The sequence below is a fragment of the Thunnus albacares genome, chromosome 7, assembly GCF_914725855.1.
Source record: "Thunnus albacares chromosome 7, fThuAlb1.1, whole genome shotgun sequence".
Classification (NCBI taxonomy): domain Eukaryota; kingdom Metazoa; phylum Chordata; class Actinopteri; order Scombriformes; family Scombridae; genus Thunnus; species Thunnus albacares.
In genome coordinates this window covers 15,954,583-15,970,471 of record NC_058112.1, presented here as the reverse complement: position 1 = coordinate 15,970,471, position 15,889 = coordinate 15,954,583, and the positions used below count along the sequence as shown (strand labels likewise).

Here is a 15,889-nt window from a genome sequence, read left to right as displayed (position 1 = left end):
ACACACACACTTTAAGCACAGAATAGATGGGCAAAGTTTACCTTCCATTTGAAATGTATTTATAATTTTCATTAAATGGAGTTTGAAAAAATATCACACCTCAAACAGTATGCCTTTAAATTTATTTCCAAATTAAGGCCATAGAATACATCAACAAAAATATGTATGCATAATAGGTTCACAAATCAGATATTATGTATGTTCAAGTTACAAGACAAAAAGCTTCACAATGTTAGAGGCACCATTTCATGTTCAAAAATCACCTTCAACAGATATTTAATTCATTTGCAAAACAATGGAAACTTGTAATTTATACACAACGACAGTTTTCAAGTCTAATTTGTTAGTTGCTGCTTTGGTAGTTTATGAAAGTGCTCTTCATTTATACAGGTTCTCCACTGAGGCTTATTGTCTGGTCTAATGGTGTAACGGACAACAGGCAGGCCTGATAGTAACAGAAGAATTTCAGACAAATAAGAGAGATCTTTGTGGGTGACGGATATCACATTTAATCAGTGCCGTATACAAAACTCACTGAAGAACCCTGTGATTGTGATAATGGAGTGGCGCCTTTCTTAAGGCACTGAGTGTCAAGGAATTGTGTAAGCAATAAATAGCAATGAAACAGCATTGTGGCCATCTCTGGCTCAAGAGGACAATATGATCTCCTGGATATATTGAAGTGTTGTTTATCACCATCACTTACACCAACATGGTGGAATTTCAAGAGTCCATGGTTCCTGGAGTTATTTGAATAAATATAAAAGGCTGTGCAGTGATGAAATGATATTTTTACCTGGAGAAAGTAGATCGTAGTGCTTAACAATGGCTTATGGAAATGACTTGCATTTTTTTGCTTCACAAAACAAATTTGGTGCATTGAAGAGTATGTGCTCTAAGTCACTATTATGGCTATATACAAAATCCTTCAGAGATGTAAGGTTAATGACAAGAAACTAGAAAGTGGAAAGGTTCTTCACCCTGTGACTGGCTGGTTTCATAAGTAACATGCCAGGTGTCGGTTCCGTGTGTTCACGGTCAAAGTGACAATGTGAGAAATGTCTATGTAACTGACTTAATCAACCCCCAACAAAAGTTTAAGCCACTATGCCTAAAAAAAAAAACCACATAAAACAAACACTACTGCGTACCGTGACAGAGGAATGATGGGTAAAGAATGGAGTCCTGAAACAGTTAAAATACTGTTTCGCTTAAGTCCTTTTTACTTTTACTGTTTACCAGTTTTTTGGGGGAGTTTCTGTTGGAGGTTTGAATTTACAGATCCCATCCAGACATGTTTAAAGATGTATATAAAATACCCTACCTTGAAAAATAATATCTGTCTAATATGGTTTTTCCACACAAAAAAGGTAAATTATCTCATTAAAATCCTTAAAATGACATCTCCTCCTTTTCCCTCATTAGAAATTCCAGAATATATGAATATACAAATATGATTAATTTCTAAAGTTTAACTGCTGGACACAAGATGTCTCCTTCTGCTTCACTGTAAAGATCATTCTCAGTGTTTGTGCACTGGAGGCTTCAAGTTTCCACATCACACTTTTGTAATTTGCATACTCGCCCCTGATTGGCTCCAAACTAGTTGTGAGGTCACAAATCATGCTTGTAGGTACACATCTTCAACTTAAATTTCAAACAAGAACAGATTTTCAACAGATTTCTAGTGTTGAATATCATTCAGCACAATGAAGCTCAAACAACCAACTGAAGTAACAAGAAGAAAAACACATATCTGAGTGGATGGAGACTTTAAAATTTTGAACACTAGTCTTTCAGCTATTTTTCTTCTGTGTATTCTAAACTACCTGCTGCTGCCAGATATAAAACAATATTATTACTTCCAGTGTCTTGGAACATAACCTGGCAAGACACACCTACAGTAACAGCAAACGTTTTCTTGTGTTCATACTATATCAAGCAGTAACCAAAAGCAGAAATATTTAAATGTATTTAAATATATACTTCATCATTAGCAGTTTAAATTAGGAGAGTGAGAAAATATCATGGCACAATATTTTGCGATACAAAGCATGGCAATTCTCATCATGTAGCTGATTTTGTTGATATTGCTTGAGTTCAAAAGCAACTATAGCTCTTAGCAATTGTCTATTCAAGCAGTTCACATTTGGAGCAGGTTTTTTAAAAAGTTGGAGTGTCTCTATACTGTCTCCCTCCAAGACAACGATCATGATGCATTTAGATAGAAAGTGAAGTGAATTTGACTAGAGCCTGACTGATATATCAGTCAGCCAATATTATCGGCCAATACTGGCCTATCACAGATATATCAGTATCGGCGTATATGTTGTCCAATATGCACCAATGTTTTTATATATATATATATAGGTGCTGATATAGTTATATAGGTAGCATTTTATGTATATGTGATCCTTTTTCTTAAATCAAGTTTAATATATATGTTCATGTTTTTTTGTTCTATGTGTTTATTTATAGTAATTTCTAATTATTAAATTCCCAGTGAAGTTTACTGTTTCAGCACTGAGGAAGCGATGAAGGTACGAAATCTCTTCAAGAATCATCAGCAAGTCCAGTTGCCCTTGACTTAGCACTTCTGCATATACCTTTACCTGGATGACTGACTGTTATTTTGGCTATCTCTGTCCAGATCTTTCTATTGACTTTGTTTGCAGTCATTTAACCTCTAAAATAGCTTTGAATTGAACAATGCAAATGAAAAACAGCATTCAACTCATTTGCTTTGGAAATTAAGGTTCAGGGCCAACTAAGGTGTTTGGGTAATGTTAAGATATGTGTTCTTTATGCTCACAAGGACATTCTTATGTATTCTTTAGTTTGGTTTTATGATGGTTTGCTTGTAAAAATATGTGATTTAGTTATTATTTTTTGTGATTTGTCACCAAAATGATCAATTAGTACTAATAATTATACATAATTTTACAAAACTAAATGAAAACCTGAGAGTGCAGTCGCGCATTTTTTGCATGAGGAGGAATAAATAAGAAATGTTTGTCAAACTTCATTTAAAGTATCCTGAGTGTGTCGTACCATGAGCTCTGCTTTGTAAACTGAACAGAATCGCATCACTCCACCTACATTAAATATTTAATGTAAATTAAATTGATGCATTTTCCCAAAATTCATTTTCACTGCCCCTGTAACACACTGTAGGAGAGCAAACCTTTCCAGTTACACACAGAAAACAGGCAAACTCAAGATAATATCAGGTTAGGCTGAAGCCCTTTTACATCTTGGCCTTCAGAGGGGCGATGTGGAGTGAATGGAGGAACATGTCTAGGGTAGTCACATACTCTTGTGGGTGCCTCTTTATGTGACCTGCATGTGTTGAATCCTCCCATTTCTTTGCTGTTATGTTGATCCCACGTTTCTGCCAGAAATCAATCAATTCCTCCAAAGCTTGTGGGTCGCTCAGCGGATCGTTCTTGCAAAAGAAGAACAGCGCAGGAGCAGTGACGGGACTGTTCCAAAACGCATCGATGCCCATGTTAAAGTAGTCAACTGTTTGCCGTCTGAACATTCGAAAGTATAACAGGCTTACTTGTTTCACCAGTGTCTCCCAACGAGGAAATACAGTCTTACCAAGACCTGGGTAGAGAGGAGAGAAAAACCATATTTATACTCCATTGACAATCTTCTACTTACTCTCTGCTGCTTACTCTATGCATATTCATAGGTTTAGCATGTATAAATATACAATTTTGAATCTAGCTAGTGTGATAATGCACATTAATGAAATTAAATTAAAAGGGATGTGTAAAATCCTGTTTATACTGAACTGACCTACAGCCATCGTCTCCAGGGAGCCAACCACCAAGCTATCGTAGACTTGGCCTTTGATCCTGTTTGTGAGATCTTGATATTTCTGTGTGTCCTTGGACACATGTACCAGCAGCTGAGAAAATGTGTAGCCACCAATGGAGAAGGCATGGACAAGCAGTGGGCGGGACACAAAGCGTTCACTGTTGAGCAACTCCAGCAAACTCTTTCCATGATCCAGACCCCAGCGAGGCCACAGGAACTCTTTCACCTTGTGTAAAGACAAACAGAAAGCTGAAGCACCATTCAATTTATTATCAGCCTTTGACAAAGTCGCTATGACCGACAATGTCATAGGCTAAAAATAGAAATATATATATATAAAACAAATTCTATAGAAAAATAGAAAATAGCCAAAACTTCCCTAATCTAACATTATCTTTAAATAAAAAAAGAATGCTAATAATATAAAACTTTAAAAAGGTGGAATTAAGCTTATGCAGGTAACTAACCTTATCCAAAATCTTAATAATAATACCTATCTCTCCCTTTTCCTCCAGGTGCTAAAATCAATGAGAACATCAGTTGGAGTGATTTAAAAACTATTTACAGATATTTGACCGGCAATTACACCTTTGTCCACAAGACACAGAAAGAATCTTGTTTGGCCAATGAAAAGACAAAAATCTCACTCTGATATTTTGATGTGATTTCCATACAGTCTTAGATGTATATCAGTGTGACCACAATTAAAGGCCACATTGTATGGGCTCCTCCACTGCATCTACACATGTTACAGAAGTACCAGAAATAGCTGCTATTACAGCTACAATTCTGACTTCTCCACTGGCTCTAGACTTTCATCTATTTCCACAACAAATACATAATCCTTGAAATGAACCTTTGTACCAATGATGTGTTGTGTCACCTATTTCTTGTTGTGAATGGGTGCATGTGAGTCATTTCAGAGGTGTGTTCACACTGATATGGGATATGGGCTGTTTCTGAGTATTAGGGCCTGTAACGCAAAATGTAGCCTACTAAATTCAAGGGATATTAAATGCCATGTGCTGTATTAACTCAACATCTCTGAGGTTAACAATTCATTCTTTATCTTGTTTACAAGTTTCTGCATGGATGATACATATCTCTATTCTACTGCATTTGATATCAACAAAATAATAATTAAAGGTGCAGTGTGTAGGATTTAGTGGCATCTAGCAGAACAGATTTGGCAGAAATGGAATATAATAGTCATTAATATGTTTTCATTAGTGTATAATTACCTGAAACTAAGAATCATTGTGTTTTCGTTACCTTAGAATGAGCCCTTTATATCTACATAGGGAGTGAGTGCACCACCATTTTTCTACAGTTGCCCAGAATGGACAAACCAAACACTGGCTCTAGAGAGGGCCTTTCATGTTTTTTGCAAGATTCTCCTTACCTCACTCTCCACTACGAGCACATCAAAACCGGTGCGGAAGTAGATTTCACAATACTTGGCCACAGCTTGCGGACGCGATCCCAACCACGGCAGCATTAGCGTAAGTGGTTTATTATCTTCAGAGGCTTTGGTCTGACATCCTGACGCAGGAGATGCTAGTTCATTCATGTACAAAGTGACATTTTTACTGAGGCGGTGAGTAGTCACGCCTCTGCTCAAAGCTGTCCTGCCCAACATAGCAGCAGCTGTCGGGTTTCCAAGTGGATTAAAGATGACAAACTTATCTGCAGGAAGGAGAAAACAAGAGAACAAGAAAGTAAGAATGTAAAATTAAAAAAAAAAACAGTAGATGTAAAAGTGACAACGTGAAAGCTAGCAACAGAAACACTACTTTTAACCCTCCTGTTTTATTCTGGACAAACTGGACGAATTACAAGTTTTCTCTCTGAAACATGTAGTTCATTTAATCTGATTGTCATAAAGTTCAATGAAGTCCACACAGCGCATCTGAACACACACAATAAATGTTAATAATTTTCATTAAACCTTGGGTGTTTTATTTAACTTCTGTACACCTGTGGTCATTAGAATGAATGGGTGAGACTACAATTAGTGTATAAAATTGAGTTCAGGCACATGCCCATTCATCAGATGAACACACTTCCTCTCCCATACCCCCACATATATGTATTTGCAACACAACATTAGGTGATAATATATGTATTATTATGGATTTATAATCAGCGGTCATGGGACGGTCATTTTGGAAAGGGGACACAGAATTAATTAACACGAAATGAGCACAACAGGAGGGTTAACATAACAGTAACAAATTGAGTAAGCCTTTTTTGAGCCATCTTAACGCAAATTAGCCTCATCAATACATTAGCTTGTGTACATACGTTATATGATATAATACCAATCAATGTTTGTTTACAATAACTTCCGGGTAGAAACCTCTGCGTCACGTACATACAATTTCATGGCGCGGAGTAAACGGGGGCGAGGAACAACTGTGATAAAATGGTTAAGTCTGGTTGTGTATGGAGGTGCCAGGTAACGAGAAAGAGTAGAGAAGGGTTCCGGTTTTTCAGTGTGTTACTCATCCCACAGTCTCAGAGTCCAATCCACTCAGTAAAGAGTCAGTTTTGTTTTGCCCACAACACCCAATCATTTCAGTTCAATCCAGAATCACAAACATAAGAGAAAGACCACTCAAATATCCGCTTCGGGTTTTACCGCTGATCCCAACAAACTAAACCAAACCAAAGACGCTAGCAAAGCTACACGGCACATAAAATGAACACATTAGACGGGTCAGATAGGTCGGAACACCGTGTTTAACTATTTACGTTACCTTTGGACGTAACAGTTACGTCTGAAAACGACAACAGAAATAAACATCTTCGCAATTCAAATCAACCGCCAGTTGTCCGGAAGTAACTATTATTGTTAGCGAGACGTCACGATGATTCGGTCCATACGTAACGTGAACATACAAGTCTTTCTTTGTGCTGACCAACTTTTTCTGGTTTATAATAATACGATCAAAACGCTCTGAGTAAGTTAGAAGAACTCACCTCATAGTTAACAATGTAGTCAAAAATGTGTGTAATGTTGCGTTAGCGTTAGGTTAAGCCCCAGACTTTCTTCTCCTTGCTAAATGAGTTAACTTACTAACCTATTTTCAGTTTTGTGCTAGTGATGCTCTGATGGATGAGGGGAGCTCTTCTCCTCTAAAGCACATCGTTGACAGTGCTGAAAGTTTGATGCCGTCTCTATCCGCTCACGCCCCCTTCGCCTTCTTCATCTGATAAGTGTACCGTCTTCACTCGGCTGACCGCCGCATCCCAGGCGAACTGCTGCCCCCCTTCGAACATAAACAGCTATGCATAATAGGACAAACCACAATACTGTCAGACCCGTCTAACCAGTCAGACGTAATCTGATCCAACACTATTAGTAATGTAAGCACACTGGTGGATATCTGTGTTCGTGTAACAGCCTGCCACCGATTGAAAAGCTAAGACTTGAGAGTTGTTCAAAATTCTTATATCTATCTATCTACTCAAAAAGTATAGCCTATTTTTTTTCTTTATACAATTTGTATACATAATACAAATTGAAGACATAAAACTAATCAGTAAAGACTTTATCAAAGGGGAGTTAAAAAGTAGAACTAGTTGTTCTCTTCTCCCCAACAGAGAAATCATTGTGACATAACATTCAGGGATCCATAGGGCTGCAGGGCATCCATATGAAAATCCATTTATTAACAATTTATTAACACTTAAAACTGCAGACTTTAATTATTTTCATTAATGACTTATTAAATATAATTGCAGACTTGATGACTTAGAAAATGTGAGACACCAACCCTTTATTAATTATTCATAATCATTTATAACTGCTGGACTGAAAAAGAAAGTGATAGGTCAGAAAGTGGTACCTAACTTTGTTACCACTTCGTGGTATTTGTTTTCATGTCCTATGGTCTCAAAAGATTTTAATTGTCCTATACTGTCCATTGATATTTTGTAATTTTTTACTGAATATTCAAATTGACTGATTGTTTGAATTCATATTTTCATGAAAAAAAAATCATAGCACAGTACAAACAGTGTAGGTATCTGAAAAGTTTATGGTAACATTGTTTAGTCTAACATTTTTGTGTCATATCAACTGTTTGTTACAAAGTTGATATTAATGCGCTATCAGCCAGCTCAGTTAGCACCTTTGTCTCAATGCAAAAAAGGAAACATGTTTCATCCCTGACCTTCAATGTAGCATTAGCTTTTTGTCCCCACATTCACATTCACATGAGCTTCCTTAAGACATGCAAGTCATTTTGTCTGGGTGTTAACCTTCAAAGGAACATTCAAGAAAATGTGTAAATGTGGGGATAACATTTTACAAAGAAAGAAAGATTAGTTTCTAAATGTGAGACAAGGATATGACCTAACACACCAGGGTTTAATTTTCAAGGTCCAGCAATGCAGAGAGTTTATGACCCCAAAAAGGTCAAGTCATGTAGAGGGTTTTTTATGCTCGCATGGACATGCTTAGTAGTGCTCAATATTTATTTCTCTTTATTTAAACTTGAAAATCATTTACAATGACGTCAAGCAAGAAAGAAGACAATCAATAAAAAATATGTCATTATACTTAAAGTATGTCATTTTACCCTTTATCCAAAGGCCATGGCGTTGTTATCCCCCTCTTTGCTTGTGCAGCTTTGTTTCTGTGTCTTGTCCTGACTGTCCACATTCCCAGCTGGACCCCCGTCCCTGCTGACTTTGTCTTGTTAGAGGATGACTTGTCTAAACAGAAACCAGTTGCCCAATGAATTTAGATAGCAAGTGTGAGGCGGCAATAATTTGGCCATGTCCCTCACTGAGCTCATATGTTTGGCCTGCCATTGTTCCTTTCCGGTCCCTTTACTTACGGCTGGGTTGGTGCTTTCCTGTGTCCTCATCAGACAGCGGGTTAATCACTCCCCTCGGGAAGTTCCTATCTTCACCACTGACTGACTGTCTAAATGATCTGAAATGGCCTTCACTGTCTTTTTTCAACTGTGCTTATGTGAATCAGTTATGAGCACAGACATTCTTTATCCTGTGAGCAGAAGATGGCGCAGAGGCAAGATGAAATTTAAGAGACAGTTGGTAAACTGCTCTCTTCATTATTGGCTGTCACAGCCAGCATTATTCTTGGCATGCAGAAACAGCCTTTGTGTCTTCATTATGTTCTAAATATATGTTTGGCAGATTTATTTGTGATGCAGTTTGATCCACAGTTATCACCTTTTTTTTTTTTGATGGAAGAAGAATCGATGAGTATTTGGCAGAAAGCCTGTGCAACAATTATCCTGGCTTGGGAAATCCTGTGCCCTGTTAATTCAGATATAGTCAATGGAGAGTTTAAAGCAGACCTTTTCAGAACCTTACATCAGCCAGACAATATATAATGTGTGACTGTGCTTTAAACTCTCTACATCCAAAGGTATGTGGACCAGTGTCTATTTTAGAACCATCCAAGGGAATTGAATTAGGCCATGAGGCTGCTGGATTTTCCCCATTGGGTAAAAACAGCACATGTGAACAAGTCTGACAATAGTGAAAGGAGAAAAATAAAGACAGCGAGTAACATGCCACCACCAGAGAGTCATCACTTATGTCAAAAGCTCTTACCACAATAATTGACGTGGCAACAAGATCACATGAGTGGTGATTAGGGAGTCTTAAGTTAGCAATTTTATATTCAAAACAGTGCTGTCTCTGCTAGTGCTGTATGTACATATGCACACAAGTAACCACTATCATGCATTATGCATATGCTATATAAAGAGAATATTCTGCTTCATCTGCTGATGTGACATGTTTCAAACTGGGCTGTTGATGTGATGGCTACTTTAAGAGGAGTGCACAGCATCAGTTGTAAATTAAACTCAGTACCATGTATTGATCTATAGTGCTGGATAGTTGTGTGCAGGGTACAGCCTGCCTGTTGGTTGATGAGCGTGCATTGGCCCCCATGACATATTTATGCCTTTTCCTTTCCTTTTTTTCCCCCCCTTTCCTTTCCTGACTTCCCTTTTCTCTCTACACTCAAACAAAAAATCTCATATTGTACGTCATACACACCAGAGGGATGTGTGTATGAGTGTATGTGGGGAACAGAGAAAGCAGTAAGGTTCCTATGCAACAATAAAAGAGATGATACTCAGTGTGGTGTGGATAATGCCGTAGATTCAGGATGCAAACAGGCAAACTCACTGTCAGATCTGGGCAGCGGTAGAGTGTGGGACAGCGGGGGTTGTCTGGAGGAGGTGGGGTCTGTCCCATGTGTCGACTGTCTGATGGAGAGATGAGGGGCACAGCACAGTGAGTATGAAAGGACACAGAGTGCTACGCAGAGAGACTGCAGGCATGCAGCAGTACAGAGCGGCATATATGTTTAAAGAGGCTGCAGCAGAGTGGGCTATTGATGAGGTAAGAACACTGAAATGAAAGCGGCTACAACAAATAGAGGAGTAGTGTACTTATGTCTCCTAATTTGCTGTCATTATAAATGGATCTCTGCACTCTAACGTTTGTTGTGTGTGTGTGTGTGTGTGTGTGTGTGTGTGTGTGTGTCATAGGACTAAAGGGTAGAGGGTTTTCAATATACTGTTTTCATACACCTCATTTAAATGTTTTTCCATGCACAATATTTGCATTTTAGTATGTTTATCGCATTTTAATGAGATTTTTCTGTCTTTCTCTTCACAGGTATTTTAAGAATGAGATCACCTGAGACCTGAGAATGAGATCACCTGAGATCTGTCAAACATGTGATTGGACAGTACCCTCCAAAGCCTACAGCATGTGACTTTTTGCAGTGAAGTTTACGGACCCTCACCATGCTCTCTCCGTGGAATCTTTATCTTCTCCTCCCCCTCTCCTTGCCGCTCTCATTTCATGTCACAGTTTTAACTGGAGAAAATGTCAAGGAAACACAATGGACAGACACTGACATGAGAGTGCAGCATCTCACACAACCTTCAAAGAGACCTCATGGATCTGGTTTAGCACCAGGGAATGCCATGTTTGCTCCTGAGAGTATTGACTCCCTGGATCTACCAATGACTTGGCCCTTATCGTCGTCTGAGGAAATAGATAGACAAGGGGTTATTGGTGAATATACTGATATACAGGAGAGCTCAGAGACATCTCCGTTATATGGTGATGAGAAGGGACGTATCATATCCAGACCCACAGAGCGTGCTGCAGAAGATGCTACCTTTGAGGAGGGTACCCAACCATCAGTAGAAGCACCACCACAACCTACTGAAGAAATGTTAAAGCATGAGCCAGCTGATACCAGTATCTTGACCCTAAATGGATCTACACTGCATCCCACACACACTGGAGATAATCAGACAACTTTCCCAGTCAGGAGGAATGAAACACCTGATAGCCATCTACCTTTTCTTCTATCTGGCTCATTTCCATCAGACAGATCAGACCAGGACTTCACTTCACCGCTGTCTACTGGACCTGGGCCCAGCCCTGACTACATCTCTCCACCCATAGCCACTAGCAGTTGGGAATGGACTGCTGGCTCTTCTGTTAACACACAGGGGAAAATACAGGAGGGGACTGTCCCAGTGAAAGAGACTGGGCATGAAGTGAATAATGTAGATGGAATTTTACAAAGAGGAGCTGTCATGGAGACAGAAAAAGGTAAGAGTATGTTACATTTTCCTTGAATGAAATATAATACATTTGGAGCATCTATCATTTAGTAAACCTGACAGCAATCACTCGAAACACTTTTCACTTCTGACTTATTGTGAAAGGTAGTTTTTGTGTTAGTTGATTAAATTCCTAAATGAAATCTAAAATACTCACAGTCTATGTCTACTGCAGTGTTTGTGATATGTATTCTGCTGGCAGACACAGTTGTTTTACATTCACAGAGTGGTTTGCATCACTACACTCCCCCAAGCTTTCACTCTTCACCTCCCTTGTCTTGCTCTGTCAATCCTTTTATGAGGAATTCTACCACTCAGTCATCCACTCCCTGGTTAATGTAGAAAATAAACATTTTGTTCTTATTGCAATGTTTGTCCATTACAAGCAAACATTATAGTAATGTGGTGCACAACTGCACATATGACGCACACTACACACTCACACAATAACACTCACTTGTCAAAGTAAACGATGTGTTGTGTCCGCAAGCATTGAGGGTAAGTAGGGCTTTGACAGATATGTGTGAAAAATCCAGAAGCTGCCCGGCATTTAATACCAGAAACAGTTTGTTTTTGATTAACTGTACCAAATATTAGCAAAATTCACTTTTGTCAAAAGAGGATGTGCTGCTGACTTGCCAGCAAATCAATGTGTTTTTTAGTGAACACAGTGAAAATCATTTGTTTAATAGGTATCTCACTGCTTGTTTGCTGTTTCTGCATTGACACAATGACTTTACCAGCAATGGGGGACCGGAAATAGGACACGTTCCATTTATAACCAGTAGGTTCCATACAGCTTACTCCGAATGTTACTTCACTAAGAGAATGACTTGCTTTCATTATTTATGGGTTACACAATCACTGTCAGACATGAAAGTTAAACACCTCTGCAGGTTCCTGTTGAAATGATGTAACATTAGCACAATAACACCCCTCGACCATGCTTAATAATAACCTCACAAAATGAGAGCAGCAATGAGGTCAATACTGGCTAATCAACACACACATCTCTCTCACTCAAACACGAACACGTACACATACACGCACTACTTGCTCATGCTCCCGCTCTCTCTGTGACCCAGTTAGAGATTCCCAGTTAGAAGCCTGTTCTCTTTTATAATGGATTAACTTCACACAGCAGAGCAGATTCTCTCATGCTCTCTTTTTGGACAGTGGAGATTGTGGACACAATGTGCTTTAGCCTGTATTTATCACTTAGATTACTATGTTGGTTTCATGGGTAAATTAATGCCACCATTATCAAAACTGCTAATTAACTCAGAGCCCAAAATGTAATAAAAATCTGTCTCCAGTGGAAAGTTAATTTTAATGTTACATGAAGTAAAAATAAAAGTCATCTTACTACATTTTCTATCATTTTAAATATTGATTATTAAATATCCATTCAATCAAATTATCCATGAAATATTGGTATGATATTGGTTTATCTTCAATGCTTTTGCCAGCTGAAACCATGTTTTATTTTGTTTATTGACACAATATATATGTTAGTAATATGTTATTCTGTTGTATTTGTTTTACAGAAGACTCCAAGGATGATGACCAGCAGGCCGGTGGCACTCTCCTGCCTGATGGTAACATGGACACATCAGCCACACCCTGTAAGACATCAAACCAGTCCTGGACTCCCATTTACCCAGATGATTTTACACCTAATGAGTCTCTGCGCCCCTCACTGGCTCTCAGCCCTTCCCTTTTCATCCCTCTGTATTCGGACTGGAACTCTGCCCTCGCCACATGGGGGTTTGCTTGGGAAGCACACATCTACGGCCTGGGATCTGTCTTTACTGTGTTTGGTATGATCTCTGTGGTCTGCCTATTAGGCTTGCCCCTGCGGTGTCCTCCAGGAAGCCCCTACTTCACTCTGCTGCACTTATTCCTGCTAGCATTTTCAGGGTCTCAAGCTTTTTCTTTGCTTTATGATGCTTACAGTCACCAAGATCGTCTTCCCCCTCTTGGCTCTCTGCTGCTCTCTCAGCTGCCCTTCCCCTGTTTGATCTCTGCATTCTCCCTGGCCTTCCTCCTTCTTTCTCTGCGCTCACGCATGCGTCTTTCACTCCCACTTGCTATTTCCACTTCATTCTCAGCCTTGCCCAAACCTTGCCTATTACTGTGTATGTGCCTTTTGCATTTTGGAGTCTCTCTAGGTTGTGTTGGCATGCTCCAGTTCTTCCACAGCCTCCCCACCATGATCCTTCTACTCCCCCAGGGTGTGTTTGTATGCCTCACTGTCTTTCTCTCATGCTCCTACCTCATCTTTTACTGCTTAATACAAGTCGATACTAAACACATCTATAGGCTGAATGACAATGGAGAGAGTGGAGGATCTCCCGAAGTGATGCAACCTGCAAGTTGCCCCTTTGCCAAGGTGGAAGACTGGGGCAGAGCAGCAGGTGCTGGAGTAGGTGCTTCGTTGTGTTTGTTAGGATGTGGAGGCCTACAGCTCTATGGGATCCTACATGCCCTTGGTTTGGGTGGGGTTGATGGTTATGGGTTTTCGCCCTGGCCCTGGTGGGGCTACCAGGTAGGCTGCAGGGTCTGTGAGGTTGGAGTGTGTCTAGGTTTGTCTCTCATTGGCACACACCCTCTATTCAGTCACAACAACTCTATCAAGACCATAACTCAGCCCCGGCCTGGATCGTGGTCCCGTTTATCCTGCAGCTCCCCTTCACGAGGGCTCACCCTGCCCTCTCAGGTCAGTCTAAATTCTCCTGTCCTCTCCTCTCATGATACCTGGTCCCAGGGTAAGCAGGAAAAGCTGGTGGTGTGTGATGTCATTCTTAAGGGACAATCAGAGGCTCTCCCTCTTTGCTCCATGGTGGATCCTCCTGGAAATGGGACAGACTGTATCCCCAAATTCAGCCAAACCCGGACTGCTGTACCACCTCTACCTACGCCCCCAAGCCCACCACACAAGTCTAAAAATGCAGTGGAGTCTCAGCTCTCCTCACTAGATAGCCTGGGTATGGAGACTGACTCTACTGTGGACCTGCGGCCCCCATCTCCCATTAACTTGTCCCGCAGCATCGACCAGGCTCTGTTCAGTGAATCTTTATTCTCTCACAGTATATTTGGTTTGCCAAGACTGTTCCATGCTTCCTCCAGCCTTTCTTTGAGCTCTCCTAGCCAAGGCACATCAAAGCAAGTGTCCAGCTCCGTGGAAAACGCCTTATATCGAACCTCTTCCTGTAGAGACATGGATCAAGAGAATGTCCTGCCTAGTTCAATACCTTCCCAGCCTCATGGCTCTTTGACATGTCACAACAAACCTCCAACATCACCAGAGAAACCGGATTGGAAAGGGAGTGTCTCTGGTTCAACCCAGGGCCTATGCAGCAAACCAAAGGAGACAGGAAAGCTGCGATCACATTCCTGGGCCAACAGAGGGCAAAACTTTACTCAGAGCAGCCTTCCACGAGCAATCCCCCACCTGTCTTACCACAGGCGTTACCGAACCCTGAGCCTAGCCTCACAGGACAGCCAGGGATCTGGTCGACTGGCGGGGACTAAACACCTGAGTGAGAGCAAACAGCTGGAATGGGATCTGGCTGTACAGGCAGAGTTTGTCAGCGTGTGCAGACAAATTGACGCTTTGAGTGTTTGCAGTGACACCATTGAATTGTAGGAAGTTATAGATGCCCAGTTGTGATTGGAGCACACATGACATTGTACAGAAATAGCTCTGGAAGAATTAAACTGTATTGATGCAATATGTAAACCATAACTTATTTTCTTTAAATACTGTACAGTTGATATTATATACATTCAATCTTGCTCATCAAATATCTGTTGCTAAATAGTGCAAATGCTATCAAGAAGTTAACTTAAGCAGGAGTTTTAATATTTGTATAACTGATAAATCGAGATTTTTGATATATTAATCTATCCCATAGAGAGAAATTCAAAGACTCCAGATGTTTTGTTTTATACTGTTGATGTATTGTTTTCAATAGTGAATAGATTAGCCTCTTTGACCTTTTCCTTTTTGTGACAGTAGGGCCGCAGAGACAGACTCATCTATAGTTTCAACCATAATGAGTAATATTAGAAATATTAAAATCTAATTTGTCAAAGGAGCTAAAAATCACAGTCTGACTGAAATGGTAAAGCACAATATTCTGCTGACACATGATCAGCACCTTGCTGCCCATAAAGGTGTCTACAGAGTTGGCGGACGAGTACTTCATCATGAATCCTCAGTGTGAAAACAGGCATTTTGGGATGCGGTACTTTCCTGATATATTTTTAAGTGTGGTGTATTAAACAAGAAAAAATCATAAATACACAGGGTGAGTTTGTTTACCATGTCTTTGTATTATTTCAGTAATATGTTTGAAATTTTTGTAGTTATTATGGTTGCAATAAAGTTGCAATATTCTGAGCTTTTCTTCACTGATGCTTTT

At 39.8% G+C, this 15,889-nt stretch overlaps 2 protein-coding genes across 5 annotated transcripts; one reads left to right on the top strand and one right to left on the bottom strand.

Moving 5' to 3' along the window:
* Nucleotides 1–1,915: 1,915 nt before the first annotated feature.
* si:dkey-5i3.5 (uncharacterized protein LOC565091 homolog) lies at nucleotides 1,916–7,026 on the bottom strand. 3 transcript variants are annotated; one of them, XM_044357554.1, is made up of 5 exons: nucleotides 6,909–7,026; nucleotides 5,228–5,511; nucleotides 3,805–4,051; nucleotides 3,563–3,609; nucleotides 1,916–3,445 (listed from the first exon to the last, which is right to left on the bottom strand). In XM_044357554.1, exons 2-5 carry the CDS (start codon nucleotides 5,462–5,464, stop codon nucleotides 3,248–3,250), a joined length of 729 nt encoding a protein of 242 aa, XP_044213489.1. In that variant the 5' UTR covers nucleotides 5,465–5,511; nucleotides 6,909–7,026; the 3' UTR covers nucleotides 1,916–3,247. The 3 variants fall into 3 exon arrangements, with proteins under 3 accessions (XP_044213489.1, XP_044213486.1, XP_044213488.1); XM_044357551.1 differs by having other exon boundaries at nucleotides 1,916–3,609; nucleotides 6,909–7,017; XM_044357553.1 differs by lacking the exon at nucleotides 6,909–7,026 and adding an exon at nucleotides 6,808–6,901 and having other exon boundaries at nucleotides 1,916–3,609.
* Nucleotides 7,027–7,164: 138 nt separating this feature from the next.
* Nucleotides 7,165–15,867, top strand: prrt4a (proline rich transmembrane protein 4a). 2 transcript variants are annotated; one of them, XM_044357549.1, is made up of 3 exons: nucleotides 7,165–10,218; nucleotides 10,498–11,451; nucleotides 13,010–15,867. In XM_044357549.1, exons 2-3 carry the CDS (start codon nucleotides 10,629–10,631, stop codon nucleotides 15,109–15,111), a joined length of 2,925 nt encoding a protein of 974 aa, XP_044213484.1. In that variant the 5' UTR covers nucleotides 7,165–10,218; nucleotides 10,498–10,628; the 3' UTR covers nucleotides 15,112–15,867. The 2 variants fall into 2 exon arrangements, with proteins under 2 accessions (XP_044213484.1, XP_044213485.1); XM_044357550.1 differs by having other exon boundaries at nucleotides 7,165–11,451.
* Nucleotides 15,868–15,889: the final 22 nt, after the last annotated feature.

What these genes read in the sequence shown, in the direction of transcription:
- si:dkey-5i3.5 (XM_044357551.1), bottom strand. Translation starts at nt 5,464, where the DNA reads ATGTTGGGCAGGACAGCTTTGAGCAGAGGCGTGACTACTCACCGCCTC. An exon ending in TGCTCGTAGTGGAGAGTGAG is followed by an intron (nt 4,052 to 5,227) that starts GTAAGGAGAATC and finishes TCTTTACACAAG; the next exon opens with GTGAAAGAGTTCCTGTGGCC. An exon ending in CCTGGAGACGATGGCTGTAG is followed by an intron (nt 3,610 to 3,804) that starts GTCAGTTCAGTA and finishes CTCTCTACCCAG; the next exon opens with GTCTTGGTAAGACTGTATTT.
- prrt4a (XM_044357549.1), top strand. Translation starts at nt 10,629, where the DNA reads ATGCTCTCTCCGTGGAATCTTTATCTTCTCCTCCCCCTCTCCTTGCCG. An exon ending in TGTCATGGAGACAGAAAAAG is followed by an intron (nt 11,452 to 13,009) that starts GTAAGAGTATGT and finishes TTTGTTTTACAG; the next exon opens with AAGACTCCAAGGATGATGAC.